General features: G+C 42.6%; 1 protein-coding gene across 1 annotated transcript in view; it reads right to left on the bottom strand.

The window, feature by feature from the left end:
* dmb (Proteolipid protein DM beta) overlaps positions 1-19256 on the bottom strand; it is a 37423-nt gene extending 18167 nt beyond the window's left edge. Inside the window, 1 exon segment of the mRNA NM_001173936.1 lies at positions 18996-19256. Within this exon segment, the coding sequence (NP_001167407.1) occupies positions 18996-19032 (37 nt within the window). The 5' untranslated portion in view covers positions 19033-19256.
* Between the last annotated feature and the right edge of the window lie 203 nt (positions 19257-19459).

Genomic DNA, 19459 nt, shown 5'->3' with positions numbered 1-19459 from the left:
AAGTGTTTTAAAAAAGTATAAAGTGTTTGTTAGGTGTTAAGCCTGTGTTAAAAGATGCTTAAAAAGAGCGACTGCCCCTAAAAAACAACTAATCCCTTTGAAACAGCCTATGTGGCATCGATATGAGTCAAAAACTTTTATTCTAGCGTCAAAATTGGCTACAAAGTGTAAATAGGATAATTTTGGTCATAAAGTCAGTCTCGTCTAAAACAAAGTTTGGAACAGTGCGTCCAAATGAGTAATTGAAGGTTGGGTTTGGATTATAATTATCTCAACAAATCATGCCCCCACGCCAACTTTGCTTCCCTTCGTTGAATGGGGAACTGTTGTTTCATCACCCCCAACCAACGTCTACAAAGGACCACTGCCGTTTGAGACTGAAAAGCCCTATATGGATTGAACATGTAATGTATGCTTCCAGCAGGATGCACAGCCAACAACTATGGTTGGAGCCTGTCATGATGCGGAATAAGTGGTTGGAGTTTGTTGGTCCCCAGTGGTGGTGAGTATACCAGCAGCTAGACCATAGACTGCTGGTTATGTATTTGGAGATTGTATACACCTGTCAGCAACGGGTGTAGCTGAAATAGCCAAATTCACTAATTAGAAGGGGTGTCCACATACTTTTGTATATATGATGTTTTTTTTTAACGAATTCTGCCAGTAACAGTTATGGCAACATTGCCAGTTAATGTAAATTTGACCACATCATATGGCAAAGTTGTTTCCTACTAATTATTTGCCTACTTTAGCAATGTCATCATACTTCCATGCCACTGTAACTTAGTGTAATTTAGACTAAACAGTCACCAGCATCCGAGGTGCAACCCATGTCTATGGCACAAATAAATATTGGATGCAGCTATGGTGGTACTAGCTAACTCATGTCTGACTACTGTTGAACAGTGTACTAACCAGCAGCAACAAACTCAAACCAACCCAGGGCTATAGTAAAACATGTCACAGTTGGTTGCATACTGTAACGTATTCACTGGCCTGAATCAAATTCAATCTGGAGCCAGTCAGTCTACATCTGGCAATATGGTCAGATTTGCCAAATGGAGGGTGAGGGAGAGCTTTGTATCCGTCTCTGTGTGTAGAGAAATGGTGGTCTAAAGTTTTTTTTCCTCTGCTTGCACATGTGACATGCTGGTAGAAATGAGGTAAAACGGATTTAAGTTTGCCTGCATTGAAGTCCCTGGCCACTAATTGCGCCGCTTCTGAATGAGCATTTTCTTGTTTGCTTATGGGCTTATTCATCTCGTTGAGTGCGGTCTTCGTGCCAGCATCGGTTTGTGGTGGTAAATAGATGGCTACGAATAATATAGATGAGAACTCTTTTGGTAGAAAGTGTGGTCTACAGCTTATCATGAAGTATTTTAACTCAGGCGAGCAATACCTCAAGACTTCTTTAATATTAGACATCGCACACCAGCAGTTATTGACAAATAGACAGACACCCCCGCCCCTCGTCTTACCAGACGTAGCTGCTCTGTCCTGACGAAGCACATAAGATGTTACAGTTTTTAATGTCCCGTCGGTAGGACAGTCTTAATCGTAAATCGTCCAGTTTGTTTTCCAATGATTGCATGTTGGCCAATAATATGGAGGGTGGTGGTGGTTTACCTCCTTGTTGGCAAATTCTTACAAGGCACTCCCCCTTTTTCTCCTTCTTTTCTTCACGCGGGTGACTGGGATTTGGGCCTTGTCTTGACAAAGCAGTATATCCTTCGTGTCGGACTCATTAAAGAAAAAATCTTTGTTACGTTTGAGGTGAGTAATTGCTGTTCTGATGTCCAGAATCTCTTTTCGGTCATAAGAGATGGTAGCAGCAACATTATGTACAAAATTAGTTACAAACAATGGGAAAAAACAAACAAAATAGCACAGTTGGTTAGGAGCCCATAAAAAATATGGGACACCACACAGGAAGGTATGACCACTCTGACATGTTTCCAAGGTAGCCCTATTACCACAAGACAAAATGCCGATAGTCATTGTATCGGCTGGGAATGACAATGAAAGATGAAATGTGCACATTGTTATATTAGCAGAACATTGCTTCTATGGTATTATGTAAGGGTTGTTTATTCTACATGGACGTGTTACTACATTTGACAGTTAACAAAACTATAGTAAATAGTAAAAATAAAGAAAAACCCTTGAATGAGTAGGTGTGTCCAAACTTTTGACTAGGACTGTATATATACACTGCTCAAAAAAATAAAGGGAACACTTAAACAACACAATGTAACTCCAAGTCAATCACACTTCTGTGAAATCAAACTGTCCACTTAGTAAGCAACACTGATTGACAATAAATGTCACATGCTGTTGTACAAATGGAATAGACAACAGGTGGAAATTATAGGCAATTAGCAAGACACCCCCAATAAAGGAGTGGTTCTGCAGGTGGGGACCACAGACCACTTCTCAGTTCCTATGCTCCTGGCTGATGTTTTGGTCACTTTTGAATGCTGGCGGCGCTTTCACTCTAGTGGTAGCATGAGATGGAGTCTACAACCCACACAAGTGGCTCAGGTAGTGCAGCTCATCCAGGATGGCACATCAATGCGAGCTGTGGCAAGATGGTTTGCTGTGTCTGTCAGCGTAGTGTCCAGAGCATGGAGGCGCTACCAGGAGACAGACCAGTGCATCAGGAGACATGGAGGAGGCCGTAGGAGGGCAACAACCCAGCAGCAGGACCGCTACCTCCGCCTTTGTGCAAGGAGGAGCAGGAGAAGCACTGCCAGAGCCCTGCAAAATGACCTCCAGCAGGCCACAAATGTGCATGTGTCTGCTCAAACGGTCAGAAACAGACTCCATGAGGGTGGTATGAGGGCCCGACGTCCACAGGTGGGGGTTGTGCTTACAGCCCAACACCGTGCAGGACGTTTGGCATTTGCCAGAGAACACCAAGATTGGCAAATTCGCCACTGGCGCCCTGTGCTCTTCACAGATGAAAGCAGGTTCACACTGAGCACGTGACAGACGTGACAGAGTCTGGAGACGCCGTGGAGAACGTTCTGCTGCCTGCAACATCCTCCAGTATGACCGGTTTGGCGGTGGGTCAGTCATGGTGTGGGGTGGCATTTCTTTGGGGGGCCGCACAGCCCTCCATGTGCTCGCCAGAGGTAGCCTGACTGCCATTAGGTACCGAGATGAGATCCTCAGACCCCTTGTGAGACCATATGCTGGTGCGGTTGGCCCTGGGTTCCTCCTAATGCAAGACAATGCTAGACATCATGTGGCTGGAGTGTGTCAGCAGTTCCTGCAAGAGGAAGGCATTGATGCTATGGACTGGCCCGCCCGTTCCCCAGACCTGAATCCAATTGAGCACATCTGGGACATCATGTCTCGCTCCATTCACCAACGCCACGTTGCACCACAGACTGTCCAGGAGTTGGCGGATGCTTTAGTCCAGGTCTAGGAGGAGATCCCTCAGGAGACCATCTGCCACCTCATCAGGAGCATGCCCAGGCGTTGTAGGGAGGTCATACAGTCACGTGGAGGCCACACACACTACTGAGCCTCATTTTGACTTGTTTTAAGGACATTATATCAAAGTTGGATTAGCCTGTAGTGTGGTTTTCCACTTTAATTTTGAGTGTGACTCCAAATCCAGACCTCATGGGTTGATAAATTGGATTTCCATTGATTCTTTTTGTGTGATTTTGTTGTCAGCACACTCAACTATGTAAAGAGAAAAGTATTTAATAAGATTTTTTCTTTCATTCAGATCTAGGATGGGTTGTTTAAGTGTTCCCTTTATTTTGTTGAGCAGTATATATTTTCTAACATCTCGCAAATCTCAGTTTTGGAAGAGACTGACTTTATGACCAAAATTATCCTATTTACTCTTTGTAGTACATTTTCACTCTAGAATAAATGTTTCTGACTCATATCAATGACACAAAGGTCATGTTCAAAACGAAAAGTTGGGGCTATCGCTCATTAAAGGGATAGTGTGAGATTCTGGTAGACTTCCAGTCATTGTGCTTATGCTAGTTAGCATTGGCTCGCAAACTACCTACAACTTCCTTCAAACTGCACAGTAGAGATGTAAAAAATGGTATCCATGAGTTCATCTCACTCATCTGCTTAATTGCCAGAATCTTGCACTATCCCTTTAAATGACTTTATTTGTATGAAACCTTCAAATTAGGACACCATTAAATATAAAATGAACTTACATCAAAACATGGCTACAAGCTTTAAGCTACAAATAATTGCTGAATCAAGAGACAGGCTCCACCTTAAATTGACCCTTCACTATGCCCTGTCCCAGAATTTGGAGCTACCAATCGCAACGTTCTGGTGGATAACAACTGGCATCAAGTCCGACTCCTCGATCAAGCTCAGCTTGTTTGAAGCCAATGAGTGCAATGGCAAAAACTGAGAGTTTATCAAATAATAAATTGTTTAAATTGGCTAAATAATTTAACAGTGCACCAAGGGTACTTGCAACTGTGATTACTGAAATGCAAGGCCTGTTGGAGTATTTGTTTATCTGAAATTGCTTGGTTGCTGGTTAGCCAGATCTCAGTCTCATCGGCCACCATTGAAAGTGTTTCTAATGCTAGAACGCTAGATAGTTAGTTAATATGATTTGTTTACTCCAATTGTATGTTAGCTAGCTAAGTTATCTAAACGTAGCAAAAAAATAAACGTCCTCTCACTTTCAACTGGGTTTATTTTCAGCAAACTTAACATGTGTAAATATTTGTATGAACATAACAAGATTCAAAAACTGAGACATAAACTGAACAAGTTCCACAGACATGTGACTAACAGAAATTGAATAATGTGTCCCTGAACAAAGGGGGTGGGGGTCAAAATCAAAAGTAACAGTCAGCATCTGGTGTGGCCACCAGCTGCATTAAGTACTGCAGTGCATCTCCTCCTCATGGACTGCACCAGATTTGCCAGTTCTTGCTGTGAGATGTTACCCCACTCTTCCACCAAGGCACCTGCAAGTTCCCGGATATTTCTGGGGGGAATGGACCTAACCCTCACTCTCCGATCCAACAAGTCTCATACGTGCTCAATGAGATTGAGATCCGGGCTCTTTGCTGGCCATGGCAGAACACTGACATTCCTGTCTTGCAGGAAATCACGCACAGAGCGAGTAGTATGGCTGGTGGCATTGTCATGCTGGAGGGTCATGTCAGGATGAGCCTGCAGGAAGGGTACCACATGAGGGAGGAGGATGTCTTCCCTGTAACGCACAGCGTTGAGATTGCCTGCAATGACAACAAGCTCAGTCCGATGATGTTGTGACACACTGCCCCAGACCATGACGGACCCTCCACCTCCAAATCGATCCCGCTCCAGAGTACAGGCCTCGGTGTAACGCTCATTCCTTTCACGATAAATGCGAATCCGACCATCACCCCTGGTGAGACAAAACCGTGACTCGTCAGTGAAGAGCACTTTTTGCCAGTCCTGTCTGGTCCAGCGACGGTGGGTTTGTGCCCATAGGCGACGTTGTTGCCGGTGATGTCTGGTGAGGAACTGCCTTACAACAGACCTACAAGCCCTCAGTCCAGCCTCTCTCAGCCTATTGTGGACAGTCTGAGCACTGATGGAGGGATTGTGTGTTCCTGGTGTAACTCGGGCAGTTGTTGTTGCCATCCTGTACCTGTCCCACAGGTGTGATGTTCGGATGTACCGATCCTGTGCAGGTGTTGTTACACGTGGTCTGCCACTACGAGGACGATAAGCTGTCGGACCTGTCTCCCTGTAGCGCTGTCTTAGGCGTCTCACAGTACGAACATTGCAATTTATTTCCCTGGCCACATCTGCAGTCCTCATGCCTCCTTGCAGCATGCCTAAGGCACATTCAAATCAAATCAAATCAAATGTATTTATATAGCCCTTCTTACATCAGTTGATATCTCAAAGTGCTGTACAGAAACCCAGCCTAAAACCCCAAACAGCAAGCAATGCAGGTGTAGAAGCACGGTGGCTAGGAAAAACTCCCTAGAAAGGCAAAAACCTAGGAAGAAACCTAGAGAGGAACCAGGCTATGAGGGGTGGCCAGTCCTCTTCTGGCTGTGCCGGGTGGAGATTATAACAGCACATGGCCTAGATGTTCAAATGTTCATAAATGACCAGCATTGTCAAATAATAATAATCATAGTAGTTGTCGAGGGTGCAACAAGTCAATAACACAAGAGTAAGTGTCAGTTGGCTTTTTCATAGCCGATCTTTGAGAGTATCTCTACCGCTCCTGCTGTCTCTAGAGAGTTGAAAACAGCAGGTCTGGGACAGGTAGCACGTCCGGTGAATAGGTCAGGGTTCCAGCAGGTCTGGGACAACAGGTCTGGGACAGGTAGCACGTCCAGTGAACAGGTCAGATGAGACACTGGGCATCTTTCTTTTGGTGTTTTTCAGATTCAAAAGAAAGGCCTCTTTAGTGTCCTAAGTTTTCATAACTGTGACCTTAATTGACTACCGTCTGTAAGCTGTTAGTGTCTTAACGACCTTTCCACAGGTGCATGTTCATTTATTGTTCATGGTTCATTGAACAAGAATGGGAAACTGTGTTTAAACCCTTTACAAATGAATATCTGTGAAATTATTTAGATTTTTACAAATTATCCTTGAACGACAGGGTCCTGAAAAAGGGACGTTTCTTGTTTTGCTGAGTTTATATTATGAATACAACTCTCATCTGCTGTCAACATCAGGATACGATTTGAGAGCAAATTAGCTCCAAAGTGGTTAATAGCTTTGACTGTATGCTTACAGTGCAATTGTAATAACAGTCCACCACAACATACCCAAGAATCTTCTGATTAGCAAGGGGTAGTCCGTGTTTAATTTCACTGTGTAATACAACCACAATTTGAGATCATTGAAGAGGGGTTTTCTCTAGTAGTTTTAATGAGGAATTGTGTTTCAGAGAGAAATGTTGTCTGATGTTGCAACAGTAACCAAGGGGGGCGGGCTTAGAGAAGGATCAATTGTCCCCCGCACAAAAAGCCCCTCTTCAAAAGTGTAAGCCTGTAATTTGGTCGTGACCTGTCTCTCCAGTCCAATCAACAGAAGGCGTCTCTCTCTAATACAAAGAGAAAGGACACCCCCCTCCCATGCCCCCTCCCCATTCCCACCTCTCTCCCATCTGTCTGCATCATGTCCGACAGGCAAAAGGGGTACACAGACACACACACACAAATGCACATAAGCACACAAACGTGCACACATGCACAAACCTCAGCAACCCATGACTCATATAAATGGCTGAGGTTGCCATCATATAATAGTCACCTCTCATAAAACATTGATGATGGAAAGTTTGATGATGAAGAGGTGAGGGGGGAGACAGAGGGAGATCTTGAGAGAGAAGGAAAGAGAATACATGAGAGAAAGCAAATGAGTGCGGTTGGAGTGGCTTGTGGTGTACATAAAGTACATTTGCACATTTATTTTTCACTAGATCTGGAAGCCTGGAGACTTACGCTAAGCAGTGGGGGGGTATGGTTGGATGTTTTAGTCTGTGAATGTCGGAAGAGTACGTGTCTTGATGCTGACGCTCGCTTTCCCTATACCGTTCGTTCGGCCTCTTCCCCTGCCTGGAGCAAGCAGGTTTTCAGAGCTCTCCACGCCCCTTATTACTCTGCACAAGTTTAATCAACCAGTATGGTTGCCATGTCAACCACGGTGCAAAATCTGAGAATAGACAGGGTACTTCAGAGCTGTGACCCAGTTACTGTGTGTCAACAAATTCCCTAGGACAGTGGGTGAATGAGACTCATTACACAGATAACCCTCTGGGGTGAAGTACAGTACAGGCCCAGGTCAGGTCTGAAAGCCCAAACATTGGTTTTGAAAGGGACTGAATTAATCAAGCCCCCAACCGATGTACATGCTTCTGTAATGGTGGTGAAATATTTAACCATGCAAGCAGGTTTCGTGCAGTTGTCTCCAATGTGTGATTTTAAGTTCAGTCCAAAATTATAAGATTTACCATTAAAATTAAGTTTTTAGATGCTCAATTCATATTTCTGTTAATATGATCACATCATATAAAATCATATAACTTTCGATAAAAGATAAGACATTCCCGACCGAAAAGTTATTGAAATATGTTGTCGTGTTTTTTGTGCACCTGCTGGACATTATTGTGAGAACAATGAGAAAACCCTCAGACGTTGGCCACTAGGGGAGAGTGGGGTAAGTTGAGCCATAGGGGTCAGTTGAGGACCCTTTATAGGAAACAATATACAAAATATATACTGCTCCAAAAAATAAAGGGAACACTTAAACAACACATCCTAGATCTGAATGAAAGAAATAATCTTATTAAATACTTTTTTCTTTACATAGTTGAATGTGCTGACAACAAAATCACACAAAAATAATCAATGGAAATCCAATTTATCAACCCATGGAGGTCGGGATTTGAAGTCACACTCAAAATTAAAGTGGAAAACCACACTACAGGCTGATCCAACTTTGATGTAATGTCCTTAAAACAAGTCAAAATGAGGCTCAGTAGTGTGTGTGGCCTCCACGTGCCTGTATGACCTCCCTACAACGCCTGGGCATGCTCCTGATGAGGTGGCGGATGGTCTCCTGAGGGATCACCTCCCAGACCTGGACTAAAGCATCTGCCAACTCCTGGACAGTCTGAAGTGCAACGTGGCGTTGGTGGATGGAGCGAGACATGATGTCCCAGATGTGCTCAATTGGATTCAGGTCTGGGGAACGGGTGGGCCAGTCCATAGCATCAATGCCTTCCTCTTGCAGGAACTGCTGACACACTCCAGCCACATGAGGTCTAGCATTGTCTTGCATTAGGAGGAACCCAGGGCCAACCGCACCAGCATATGGTCTCACAAGGGGTCTGAGGATCTCATCTCGGTACCTAATGGCAGTCAGGCTACCACTGGCGAGCACATGGAGGGCTGTGCGGCCCCCCAAAGAAATGCCACCCCACACTATGACTGACCCACCGCCAAACCGGTCATGCTGGAGGATGTTGCAGGCAGCAGAACGTTCTCCACGGCGTCTCCAGACTCTGTCACGTCTGTCACGTGCTCAGTGTGAACTTGCTTTCATCTGTGAAGAGCACAGGGCACCAGTGGCGAATTTGCCAATCTTGGTGTTCTCTGGCAAATGCCAAACGTCCTGCACGGTGTTGGGCTGTAAGCCCAACCCCCACCTGTGGACTTCGGACCCTCATACCACCCTCATGGAGTCGGTTTCTGACTGTTTGAGCAGACACATGCACATTTGTGGCCTGCTGGAGGTCATTTTGCAGGGCTCTGGCAGTGCTTCTCCTGCTCCTCCTTGCACAAAGGCGGAGGTAGCGGTCCTGATGCTGGGTTGTTGCCCTCCTACGGCCTCCTCCACGTCTCCTGGTGTACTGGCCTGTCTCCTGGTAGCGCCTCCATGCTCTGGACACTACGCTGACAGACACAGCAAACCTTCTTGCCACAGCTCGCATTGATGTGCCATCCTGGATGAGCTGCACTGCCTGAGCCACTTGTGTGGGTTGTAGACTCCATCTCATGCTACCACTAGAGTGAAAGCGCCGCCAGCATTCAAAAGTGACCAAAACATCAGCCAGGAGCATAGGAACTGAAAAGTGGTCTGTGGTCCCCACCTGCAGAACCACTCCTTTATTGGGGGTGTCTTGCTAATTGCCTATAATTTCCACCTGTTGTCTATTCCATTTGCACAACAGCATGTGAAATTTATTGTCAATCAGTGTTGCTTCCTAAGTGGACAGTTTGATTTCACAGAAGTGTGACTGACTTGGAGTTACATTGTGTTGTTTAAGTGTTCCCTTTATTTTTTTGAGCAGTGTATAATTTGGCCAAATATCAGTCAAGAAGTAATCATTTCATGGAGTCTGTGAAGAAAGAAACCACATAGAAAAGTGGTAAGCAAGTTAGGTCTGAAAAACTGATTTTAACCAAGTCAAATACATTTATTGGGTTAGAGGTTTCATGCTGCTTGTATCTAAACCAAAGTAGATAATTTAAAGATCTCTAAAAGCTTCAGTATGAGATCCTAAACCTAACATGAAAGTGCATTCTTGTCGCTGTGTGGGCTAATAGTCAAAATGTTTGCCTTGGTGTAAGTGGCATATGTTAAAATTGTAAACAAAAAGTACAAAGTGTTTGTTAGGTGTTAAACCTGTGTTGAAAAGATTAAAATGCTTAAAATGATTGAAAGACAAAAAGTGATTGTGTCGAATTGTGTTTACATAACATTCTGAAATATATAGGACCAGTCAAAAGTTTGGACACACCTATTCATTCAAGGGTTTTTCTTTATTTTGACTATTTTTACATTGTAGAACAATAGTGAAGACATCAAAACTATGAAATAATACACATTTAATCATGTAGTAACCAAAAAATTGTTATCCTCTTGAGGATACCCTAGGATAGGGGGCGCCACAGCGCATTTTGAAAAAAAATCGTTCCCATTTTCAACGGCCTACTAATCAAACTCAGAAGATAGGGCATGCATATACTTATTATATATGGATAGAAAACACTCTAAAGTTTCTAAAACTGTTTGAATGGTGTCTGTGAGTATAACAGAACTCAAATGGCAGTCAAAACCCCGAGACCGATTGAAACAAGAAGTGGAATTCTGAATTGTGGACTTGACTTCTCATCTTTCCTTATTAATCACACCGTTAACCATGGTTCAGTGAGCACTTCCTATTGCTTCCACTAGATGTCGCCAGTCCTTTCACAGTGGTTTGAGCCTTATAGAGTCAAAACTCAGTGAATGACACGAGTTTGAAATTGGTCACAGGGGATGGGCCATCACCATTATGACGCCGGCGGCCATGTCTGCCCCCACCTTTGGAAACGGTTTTAAAGGCCATGACATCATCCCCCTCGAATCTTATTGGCTCTCTTGGTGTTAGAGGCCCTGAAGATTTATTTTATACAACGTTTGACATGTTTGAACGAACCTACATGCGCGAGGATTGCTTTCATTATGAACTTCAGAGCTGCGCTTGGAGAGAGCCATAGGACGCGCTACCAACATCAGGCTAATGGAACGTGAAGTATGGACTTTTTGACCGAAAATACATCTGTTGTGGACCTGGGATGCTTTCTGATGAAGACAACTAAAGGTAGGCGATTATTGACAATATTATAGAAGATGAGATGGTTCATGCTGTTGCGTCCAAGATGGCGCCGAGCACTGTATATTAGCTCATTTTCTGAGTATCGCATCTCCTTTTATCGCAAAGTGTGATTACCCAGTAAAGTTAATTTAAAATCTGGTATGACGGGTGTTCTCAAGAGATATTCATCTATAAATGTTAGATTGACAATATACATTTAAAAAATCGTTATAGTATAGCAATTTATTGAAACGTAGCATTGTTTACCGGGACGCTTTTGAGGGGAAATTAGGTAGTCAACGTCAGACAGAGATGTAAAATGCTGTTTTTATATATAAATATGACCTTTATTGAACAAAAGAATGCATGCATTGTATAACATGATGTCCTAGGGGTGCCATCTGATGAAGTTTGTAAAAGGTTAGTGCTACATTTAGCTGTTTATTGATTATATGTGATGCAAGTGGTTGGTCGGAAAATGGCTATGAAGCTGCTTTTTACGATGGACTCATCTAATATAATCTAATGATTTGCTTTTCCTGTAAAACCTTTTTGAAATCGGACGACGTGGGTCGATTCAAGAGAGGTGTATCTATAAAAAAAAAAAATATATATTTTTTATTTTTTTAAAAAATTATGATATTTTTTTAATGCTAATTGGCGATATGATTTTTCGCTGGATTTTGATCCCGCTAACGGGATCAGATGCTCAAGAGGATTTATACAAGTCAAAATAGAAGATTCTTCAAAGTAGCCAACCTTTGCCTTGATGACAGCTTTGCACACTCTTGGCATTCTCTCAACCAGCTTCATGAGGTAGTCACCTCGAATGCATTTCAATTAACAGGTGTGCCTTGTTAAAAGGTAATTTGTGGAAATGATTTCCTTCTTAATGTGTTTAAACCAATCAGTTGTGTTGTGACAAGGTCGAGGTTGTATACACAAGATAGCCCTATTTGGTAAAACAGCAAATAAGTCCATATTATGGCAAGAACATCTCAAATAACCAAAGAGAAACGACAGTCCATCATTACTTTAAGACACAAAGGTCAGTCAAGTGCAGCCACAAAACCATCAAGCGGTATGATGAAACTGGCTCTCATGAGGATGGCAACAGGAAGGGATGACCCAGAGTACCTCTGTTGCAGAGGATAAGTTCATTAGAGTTACCAGCCTCAGAAGTGCTCAACATATGTGGGAACTCATTCAAGACTGTTCGAAAACCATTCCAGGTGAAGCTGGTTGAGAGAATGCCAAGAGTGTGCAAAGCTGTCATCAAGGCAAAGGGTGGCTACTTTCAAGAATCTCAAATATAAAATATATTCTGATTTGTTTAACCATTTTTTGGTTACTTAATGATTCCATATGTGCTATTTCATTATTCTACAATGTAGAAAATAGTAAATATAAAGAAAAACCCTTGAATGAGTAGGTGTGTCCAAACTTTTGACTGGTGCTGTATGTAGATATCTTTGTTAGATAGTGTATCATATTTCCCTTGGCGGAGTGATGCTGAATGTAAAAGATGACTCCTAACCCCACTCTCACCTAATAACTGACAACATTTTGGGGAACATTTGGGAACAATTGCTGGAATTCCCTTGACCACCATAGGATGGAAGGATGCAGCTGGAGTCCAAAACAATGGAAGTGGAAGAGCAGGTCAGCTGTCAGTGGAGAAAGCCAGAATTCACTGTGTGAGAAGATTAACTCCATGGATAATCAGTTCAAGATTTTGGGAGAGGGAAAACCATGTATCAAAGCATGAAATATCACAGCCCATGATAGAGGGCCTCAAAATGTGCAATGCTGCATTATAACACAAATGTCCAGTTTATAGGGGACAATAGAGCATATGATGTGTGATAATGGTTCCAGATTACACATTTCATTAGTTTAAATGTAATATACTACAGCAATACAATACCTGAATGATATAGCTTTTCTACTTCAATTAATGTTTTAGGACAGATCTGATAGGTTCCAAGAATTTCTATTTGCCGTGGAATTTTCCCTCTATTGAGCCTTGACTCCTGAGCACATTATCACACATTGGCAATAAAACTTGATCAACCGAGTTGAACAGAAGGAGAACTAATTCCTTCCCTTGGCTCAGGTAGTCTTAACAGGTGGGCCTTACTACATTTTTCCTTTCATTCAGAGCTGGAGCGGTCACAGCAGTATGTCATTATAATTGCTACCTAAAGTGGAATTGATTCCTCGGTATCAAGCTAGGACAGATGATTATGACTTCATTTAATGTTTTGACATAACACATTCGTTTTGATTAAGCCATTTTATTTTGGGGAATTAGGATTGTCCGCTGTTGTTGTTGGTGACTTGTGGCACGCGGCATGAAGCGCTACATTTGGCTAACAGATGAAGAGAGCAGCTTGTGCATCTGACTCACAATCTGAGATTTGCAGTCTGAGGAGGAGGACCATAGAGATCCCATAATACAATATTTTCCAATATTTTATCAGTTTCTTGAACCCTAAAATAATTGTAAGGCCCAATCTATAACTCTGTAATTGACATTATTATTAAGAAGTACCCCTCTTCCATTAGAAAGCTAAACTAGATCTGTAATATCAGTAGCAATATAACAGAAGATCAACACTAAGATGATCAATTCCTGTCACATGACAATTGAAAGTCCCTTAAAATAGACCTTGTAACCCTTTGTTAATGGTAAAAAAAAAAGTATGTGATTCAAACTATTTGTGGGTGTTTATTGTTATTTTGAGGATTTACAAAGCAGTACTGAGAGGTATAAAATACGCCCTTTTACAATGCATGTACAGTTACGTTGTGTCTGAAAACCATTAGATGTCATGTTACGTACAGTAGGTGCATTACATTTGCTCTTCTCTCATGTTAGCCCCCTGGCTAGTCCATGGTGCCCCTAATGCCAGGAAAGGGCTACAGATGACCTATAGAGCTCTGGTTCACATATAACAGGTGACCTCATAGAAGGTGACAGTTGATGGAGGAATGACCCCAGAGAAAGTGCACTTACAAGTGATTGTTCTCTTAAATACATCATGGACTCAGGGTTCTCTGAGGTGGGGGGTCAGATTGTGACCAGACACCCCAAAATGATAGGTAAGGTCACATAGACTACTGCTTGCTGTTTGGGGTTTTAGGCTGGGTTTCTGTACAGCACTTTGAGAATATCAGCTGATGTACGAAGGGCTATATAAAAATACATTTGATTTGATTTGATTTGAAATAAAAGCATAACTGTTTAATGACGCTTCTTCCTGAGAGTTTGCTCAGATTTCTGGTTACAGCACAGAGCACATAACAACACTGTATATATAAGTGGGGGAAAAAAGCATGGTAAAAGCTAGGTGGCATGACTAGTGAAAGATCAACGACTTCAGTTCAGACTAAAATCAACGCTACAGTAGCAGTGTTCCCATTCATTGTTTTCAACAATGTAAAATAATCTCCACAACTCCAAAGAATGTAAAACGGAAATTAATTTGTCATCTAAGAAAACACAAAAAAACATTGAACATTAAATGTAGGCATCATAAAGCCATTTGAGAGGCCCTCAAGGCAGGGACTCCAAGTCATTAATTGTCCTTCCTCCCAGGAGGGTTTTAAATCTCCGCTGTCATGTGCTCTTAAGCCAGTCTTTCATAACAGCAAGGTGACCATGCTGTTATTTTCATGTAGTACCAACTTAGTACAATTTGCAGTGGTCATGTGAATAATTGTCTCATCCAAGACTTAGAACTCGTAATATAAGAATAAGGCCCAATCTTCCCTTTATAAGGGGTTGTAGTTTTATAGGTAGTTTATAGATCATTATTAGATAATATGTAGTGTATTAATCATTATTATCCTCTATGGGCTAGGTGGGACGCTGGCGTCCCACCTACGTAACAGCCACTTGCAGCCTGTGGCGCGATTTTCAAAATCTTAAAAATCCTATTACTTCAATTTCTCAAACATATGACTATTTTACAGCTATTTAAAGACAAGACTCTCGTTAATCTAACCACACTGTCCGATTTCAAAAAGGCTTTACAACGAAAGAAAAACATTAGATTATGTCAGCAGAGTACCAAGCCAGAAATAATCAGACACCCATTTTTCAAGCCAGCATATAATGTCACCAAAACCCAGAAGACAGCTAAATGCAGCACTCACCTTTGATGATCTTCATCAGATGACAACCCTAGGACATTATGTTATACAATACATGCATGTTTTGTTCAATCAAGTTCATATTTATATCAAAAACCAGCTTTTTACATTAGCATGTGACGTTCAGAACTAGCATACCCCCCGCAAACTTCCGGGGAATTCGCTAACATTTCACTAAATTACTCACGATAAACGTTCACAAAAAGCATAACAATTATTTTAAGAATTATAGATACATTACTCCTCTATGCACTCGATATGTCCGATTTTAAAATAGCTTTTTGGTGAAAGCACATTTTGCAATATTCTAAGTACATAGCCCAGGCATCACGGGCTCGCTATTTAGACACCCGGCAAGTTTAGCACTCACCATAATCATATTTACTATTATAAAAGTTTGATTACCTTTTGTTGTCTTCGTCAGAATGCACTCCCAGGACGTTTACTTCAATAACAAATGTTGGTTTGGTCCAAAATAATCCATCGTTATATCCGAATAGCGGCGTTTTGTTCGTGCGTTCCAGACACTATCCGAAATGGTAAAGAAGTGTCGCGCGCATTGGGGCAATTCGTGACAATAAAATTCTAAATATTCCATTACCGTACTTCGAAGCATGTCAACCGCTGTTTAAAATCAATTTTTACGCCATTTTTCTCGTAGAAAAGCGATAATATTCCGACAGGGAATCTCCTTTTCGGCAAACAGAGGAAAAAATCACAAAGGCGGGGGCGGTCGGGTCATGCGCATAAGCCCAGAGTCCCTTGATCGGCCACTTGAGAAAGGCGATAATGTGTTTCAGCCTGGGGCTGGAATGACGACATTCTGTTTTTTCCCGGGCTCTGAGCGCCTATGGACGACGTGGGAAGTGTCACGTTAGAGCAGAGATCCTTAGTAAAAGATAGAGATGGAAAAGAAGTTCAAGAAATGGTCAGACAGGCCACTTCCTGTAAAGGAATCTCTCAGGTTTTGACCTGCCATTTGAGTTCTGTTATACTCACAGACACCATTCAAACAGTTTTAGAAACTTTAGGGTGTTTTCTATCCATATGTAATAAGTATATGCATATTCTAGTTACTGGGTAGGAGTGGTAACCAGATTAAATCGGGTATGTTTTTTATCCAGCCGTGTCAATACTGCCCCCTAGCCCTAACAGGTTTTAATTAAATAGTTATAACTCATTGTTGTTTTGGTGCTTGCCAAATAATAGGTTTATTTATGGCTGCACTGTGGATTATTACTGTTATTAAAAAAAAGTACAACATAAAACACTGTGAGGATAATACTGTGAGACCATACCCAAGTCCCCCTCAATATGGCTACTCTAGCTGTGTATAGTCAAATGTATTTTCCTTGTGTCAGTACTTGAAATGTCATGACAGTTTTGGAGCAATTTTCTGTTTGTTTGAGGTTGTTGCTTTTTCTGTTTGGGGGGGGGGGGATGCTTTTTCTGTTTGGGGGGGGGTTAGGTTTACAAGGTGGAACCAAACTGCAAATATTATACGAGAACCAAAATTCCATTATTTTCTAGTGGGCAAGACACACTGCATATACTATACTGTAGCAGCATGTAGGCCAGCCTATTACGTTGGCACTTACATTATTCATGCTTTCGGACCTCATAATTGCAAACAGGAGCATCAAATCATCTTGTTTCAAGCACTAGACATCTAGCTAAGTGTTCCTAGATGAAGTTCTAGCATGTGTAACAGTGTTGCTTCCGTCCCTCTCTTTAGCCGAAGCTGGGCTCGAACCAGGGCCCCTCTGAACACATCAACAACCGCCACCCACGAAGCTCTGTTACGTATCGCTCCACAAAAGCCACGGCCCTTGCAGAGCAAGGGCAACAACTTCTTCAAGGTCTCAGAGCGAGTGACATCACCGGTTGAACACCACTAGCACATACCGCTAACTAGCTAGGCATTTCACACCGGTTACACCTGGTCCTGGACCTGTTTGTGCCGTATCCAACTCCTATGATCATTGTCATGGTTTAGCATGACGTAAGGCCATAGGCATTGGATATACAGCACAAAAAGGTCTGGGACCAGGTTACTGAAGTTCATCAGTCAGTGTGTTGATTCAGTGAGGAAGCAATAAAGAAGAACGTTAATGTGGAGCAGCACTCAGCCAAACTGCTTTAGTGCCGTGTTTTATGTATAACTTTCCAGATTTGATGGAGAAGATATGTGCCAGTTAGCCACATTTGGGCCAGTGGGGCCGCAGAACCAGTAGTGGAAAGCTTGATTGGCTAAGTAATTATGGCTGGTTTCTTCAGCCAAATGAATGGACGTGGTGTACTACAGACATGCATGTAAAGCCTGGGTGCTAGTCTCTTTCAGATGGATGAACATTGAGGGAGAGTGCCAACTGTATGATGTGACAGATTTGGATTGAAGGATATAGAATTCACATAGAGTGCCCACCTAGTAACGGTGACTGATCGGTATTTAATCAACACTGCTATCAGGAAGTTTCCGGTAGTCATCCCACAGATTGGAGACATTATAGTCTTATAGAGGCATGAACCATACTGTGAAAATAGAATTCCTGAGCCAATGTCATATTGCAGCCGCTAATGGTATTAACACCTTACCAGACAATAAAGGTATGCCACTTTGCAATAAGTATTTCTAGGTAAACTAGCATCCATGACACTCACACACACAAACACACTCACGTGCACACAGACACTGAGTAAACTGATTGGCCAGGGTACCAAAATGTCATCTGCAGGAACGGAACAGAGAGCAGAGAGTAGCTGCAGGGATAATGACTAGACTTGGCCAGTGCCATGGTAACGGTTTCAGCTCTCACTCATGCCTGTGAAGCGCTCACTGGTTTTCAGGGATGAGAAGAAGGAGGGTGGGAGGGACGGGGAGGAGGGAAGAAAAGAAGCACAGACGTATGAAGCCCTGTCACGTGCACAGAACTTGGGATGGAGGGAAAAAAGGAAGGAAGGAAGGAGGAGTGAAGGGGGGAGACACACCTCAGAGAATGATAGCATCCTTTTTTCATACAGTGAGCAATTTTATTAATATGGAGGAATGCAAATTCAAACTAATGCCAGCGCCTGGTAAACATAAATGTATTTATACAGTACACAGCTATTTACCCCTCAAGCATACACTTAAACACTGGTTTGGTGGGAGGGGGTGGGTTTGCATTATAAATAGCAACCCCTCTGCACAAAGCAAACAACATACCCTGCATGCACATGAACAAGAGAGAAATTCTGACATGCATGAAATACAGATTTTTTTTTTTTTTTTTGGGGGGGGGGAGTTTGTTAAAATAATAAAAGAGCTTTGATTTAAATACAATAGCTGGACATGTGGATAGTCTGGATAGCTGGCTCGAGGTCTCTTGCCTTCAATGTTCCCCTGAGCCATCTCGACAGGCATGCGAGAGCCTTACCGAGACGCCTGTGAACAAAGACAATTGTCCCTGTGCTTTCACAGTCAACGCTCATAGAAGCAGTTCACACCACTCTCTGACTGTCTCGACAGCAGACAACACACACACACAAACACACTTCAGTCAAGCAGACACTCAGTGGACAAAGGAACAACCAAAACAGATGCTCTTTTATACCCAGAGTATTAACCAACTATTTACCCAATCCTTTCTGAATAAATAGTCCTCTGACAGACAGAAATTAGGGGAAGATTTTACTCAAAGGGAATCTCAATCCATCCACTTAAATGTAAAAAATACTCTTTCTCTTTCCTTACCTTTCTGAGTCTGACCCTCATCCAAATCTTCTTCCATCTTGGCTATTTTAGATGTAGAGCAACTAGAGATGTGACAGAAGCTCCTTGGTTTGCAGGTTCAAAACCCTGTTTCTTTGTGTCAAAGATAGTCCACAGAGCTCTCCTTCTCTCTCGCTTTCCCTCTTGCTCTCTCACTCTCCTTCTCGTTCTCTCGGTTCTGTGTTAAGACCGCTTGTCAGCAGTGATTTCATTCAAGTGGTCGTGCCGTGAAAGAGATCATTGCATCTTCACAGCGCTGTCCATTGCGAGCAGCTCTGGCAAGTGCTGGAAACCTGTTCTCTACAGTGCAGAAAAGGGGGGGGGGGGGTCTCAGTAGGCAGTATGTTTGCAGGAGGGCGGGCTAGCAAGCGCAGGTGCTCAGAAAGCAGAGAGAGGCAATAGTAGAAACGTAGTCTCAACCATGAAAACTGACCCGAGCAGGCGGA

Source organism: Salmo salar, chromosome 09, assembly GCF_965601325.2.
Source record: "Salmo salar chromosome 09, fSalSal1, whole genome shotgun sequence".
NCBI classification, from domain to species: Eukaryota; Metazoa; Chordata; class Actinopteri; order Salmoniformes; family Salmonidae; genus Salmo; species Salmo salar.
Note: the sequence above shows the minus strand (reverse complement) of the source record. Positions and strands in the feature narration are given on the sequence as shown.